The following is a 3,794-nucleotide window of genomic DNA, read 5'->3' as shown; positions in this document are numbered from 1 at the left end:
TTTGATTGAACAGGAGGTAGTATACGGACCTCAGATGAAGACTTAACCCCAAGGAGCATCTCCAACTCTTGGTGTTTAGTCAATTTTTTTCAAAGACCAGACTTGAAATTTTGTCTAAATGTCTTGATAATGAAGTCAGTTCATTTATGTGATTTTCAGGCAGAGATTTGAGCAGTGTCAATGTTGAGTAGAATTCGGACTGCAGTCGAAATCGAAGCTTAGTGACATCCGACGAAGTAAAATCATCCAACAATTGACCGTGAACATCATACAAGGGCATTTTTTTAGTGTTCTTTGTCCACCTACTGAGAAGATACTTATCAGGTATCTTTTTGATCCCTTTACGATAAAATCCGGATGATGTGTTTACATATGTATCCCTTCCTCTCAAACGACTGCATGCATGAACATGTTGCATCAAACGTTGAAGGATTAAATGCGACAGTGTAAGTCTTATTGAAGATAGAATCTTCAACTTCTAGGAACCTTATACTGCCCTCCCTTGAAGAATCACCAGCACTACATGAGTTTAGAGAATCAACGCATTCTTTGTTGGAATTCATAAAAGAGAGCGTGCGTATAAACAATCGATGCATGAACCTCAAGGCTAAGAAGGGTTTTGGTTTGAGGTAGAGAGTGATCACTATCTCTGTCAAGAGATTTTTGGGTGTACCGTTGCTGATCCATAGCACTTTGAAAGCGCATCCAAAACTCAACAAGTGTGCCATGAGGATTCTCAAACCGCTTAAAGAAGCTGTTTTCGCTCTCATAGCGTTGCGTTGTTCTTAAAAGACAACCAAGAGGAATATCACGATAATACGCCGGAATCCAACGTTGCCGCTTGGAAAACAGATATTGCAACCATGCATTATCTTTCAATTGAAACTCACTGATCAACGAACACCACCTCTCTTGAAGTCGCGGGCTCTAAGTCTTAATCCCAAACAATGAATTCGAGACGAGTGACGAAGTCGATCTCTTTGGTCACTTTGTCGTGCCTATCTTTTCAGGTAATTTCTTCATAATATGCCTCATGCAATAGCGGTGGGCAACAGTCGTAAAAGTAGCAGGGACTGCAATTTTCATAGCAGGACATTGATCGGTAAAAAAGCAATGGGGTTCCTTCCCACCCATACAATCTAAGAATTTTGTGAAAATCCATTTAAAATTCTGGTCATTCTCCCTAGACATAAGCGAAGCGCCAAAAGTGACGGACTTCTTGTGATGATCAACACCAATAAAGGGAGCAAAGATCATGTCGTACTTATTAGTTGAATAGGTTGGGTCAAAAGTCACCGCCTCACCGTATAGAGCGTAATTACGACGTGCTGCTGCATCAGCCCAAAATACACGAAACAAACACTTATTCTGATCAATATCATAGGCATAATAAAAACCTTCCTGGGTTTCATGAAGGGTTTCCAACTGGTCTACAAACATTTGAGCATCCTTAAGACCTATAAAACACTTGATTTCCCTTCCAAAATTCTTAAAGTCAGTCAAAGAAGCTCCAATATTTTCATAGTCGTCAACATATTCCTTGACGGACCTGAAAGTAGAGGTTGGGCCAATATTGACCTTGCAATTATCAACGATGGTTTGTTTATGTTGCAAAGCAAGGTTTCTACATTTTTTCTGAAATTCTCTATACTTGAGTGGAGAAAGACGGTGGTTATGGGCAGCATGAAACTGATCAACAACAAAGGGTGGCACTTGAACTTGGTCAATTTCTTTAATAACAAATTTAAAGAAAATCCTAGCTTTACAACCAATCCTAGTAACCTTAGTCTTCTTCGGATTATAGGCATTGACCATTGGCTCCTCCTCCTCACCAGTAATGGGTAATATTGTCGGCTTAGAATCCCTAAATCCTTCCCGGTGACACACAATCAATTTTGTCCTAATATCTCCACTACTACGAAACCTTTTCGTTGAAGATTTCCTTGGTTCAAAACCACATGCTATTGCATAAATCTCATAAAACTGTATACCCTCGTCTAACGTAGCAAAAGTTTGTCCTATTGTAGGTGTAAATTCAGTTGCAATATTTCTGACCCACTCTTCAGAACCTCCAGGAGTCACCATCAAAGAAAGACGATTCCCAGCATGCACCTCATCAACGTCTATGCATTGTGGAGTAGGAACAGTACCACGGGGGACAACAAAAGTATTTTCTACAGCAAGAGAAGTTGAATAAACAAATTATAACAAATATAACTAGATTATAACAAAACTATGATATTGTGAAGGAATGCATGTGATATTGTGCAACATAAAATGTGATACTGATGAATATAAAATAAATACACAACCGTATTGCAGCCTATGATACTGTGAAGGAATACATGTGATATTCTGGAGCATAACGTGTGATACAAATATAACAAATATAACTATATTATAACAAAACTATGATATTGTGAAGGAATGCATGTGATATTGTGTAACATAAAATGTGATCTCGATGAATATAAAATAAATACGCAACCGTATTGCGCCTATGATCTTGTGAAAGAATACATGTGATATTCTGGAGCATAACAGTGATACAAATATAACAAATATAACTAGATTATAACAAAACTATGATATTGTGAAGGAATGCATGTGCTATTGTGTAACATAAAATGTGATACTAATGAATATAAAATAAATACGCAACCGTATTGCAGCCTATGATACTTTGAAGGAATACATGTGATATTCTGGAGCATAACATGTGATACAAATGCCTAAACCGATTACAAGTCATGTATCTTTGCGATCTATGATCTTGTAAAGGACTCAATGTGATATTCTGAAGCATAACATGTGATACTAATGCACAGAGAGTAATTACCAGTCATGTACTGCAGCCTATGATACTGTAAAGGACTCAATGTGATATTCTGAAGCATAACATGTGATACTAATGCACAAAAAGTAGTTGCGAGTCATGTCTGCGACCTATGATCTTGTAAAGGACTCAATGTGATATTGTAAAAGGGAAACTGATTCTAATGAGCAGTTATCAGGCAAACAAAAACTATAAAATGTGATACTATTCAGAATTAATTATGATACTCTACTGAATAAAAAGTGATACAAAGGAAACTGTTAAATAACGATCAAAACTTGAAGTAAACACAAGCAGTGAATGCAAAATAAACTTGATGATAAACAAAACAGACAATTAGTACATCATTTTTATACGTCAATTAGAAGATGAAGAAAACAGAGAATATATTTTAACACATCAAATAGCAAAAACTACATGTTGAAGAAAGTATATAATCAGTACATGATTTTAATACATAAAATAGCACGAATTGATGAATCCGTGATTGATGTTGATGAATTATAACATCAATTATAACAAAAAACCAGTAATTACACAACGAATTCAGTCGAAGATACAATAACAATAAAACATCATGCAATAAAACAGGAAAACAGAATGAAAAAATTAAAACATAAAATAAAAGAAGCAAAAAACGATGAAATACCTGACATTGAATATGTTAAAATTGAGGAAAAAAGAGATGAAGACGACGGATGATGAAAAAGTCAATGAGAATGAGCAACTGAGACGAATGATGAAGAAAATCGCTGGAAATCGATCACGGATGATGATGAACAGAGGTGAAGACGACAACGAGAGCGAAGAAGAAGACAACGCGCGAAAAATTGACGGCGTAAGAATGAAAAGTGTGATTGCGGAAGAGAGAGAGAAGAAAGAGAAAGTAAATGAATTCAAATGGTGAGGTTTGAGCTAATAATAGGGTTTATATAACAAGTTTAGGAAATGACGAAAA

General features: G+C 36.2%; 1 protein-coding gene across 1 annotated transcript; it reads right to left on the bottom strand.

The window, feature by feature from the left end:
• Window positions 1–984: 984 nt before the first annotated feature.
• On the bottom strand, window positions 985–3,492 carry LOC141590387 (protein FAR1-RELATED SEQUENCE 5-like). The gene is made up of 3 exons (XM_074410983.1): window positions 3,486–3,492; window positions 2,840–2,908; window positions 985–2,174 (listed from the first exon to the last, which is right to left on the bottom strand). The coding sequence occupies exons 1-3, from the start codon at window positions 3,490–3,492 to the stop codon at window positions 985–987; spliced, it is 1,266 nt and encodes a 421-aa protein (XP_074267084.1).
• Window positions 3,493–3,794: the final 302 nt, after the last annotated feature.

The sequence above is a fragment of the Silene latifolia genome, chromosome 7 (genome assembly GCF_048544455.1).
Source record: "Silene latifolia isolate original U9 population chromosome 7, ASM4854445v1, whole genome shotgun sequence".
NCBI classification, from domain to species: domain Eukaryota; kingdom Viridiplantae; phylum Streptophyta; class Magnoliopsida; order Caryophyllales; family Caryophyllaceae; genus Silene; species Silene latifolia.
This window is presented reverse-complemented; position numbering and strand designations above follow the sequence as displayed.

Coding starts and splice junctions, on each gene's coding strand:
- LOC141590387 (XM_074410983.1), bottom strand. Junction 2,175..2,839: donor TAGGCTGCAGTACATGACTG/GTAATTACTCTC, acceptor CTCTTGCTGTAG/AAAATACTTTTGTTGTCCCC.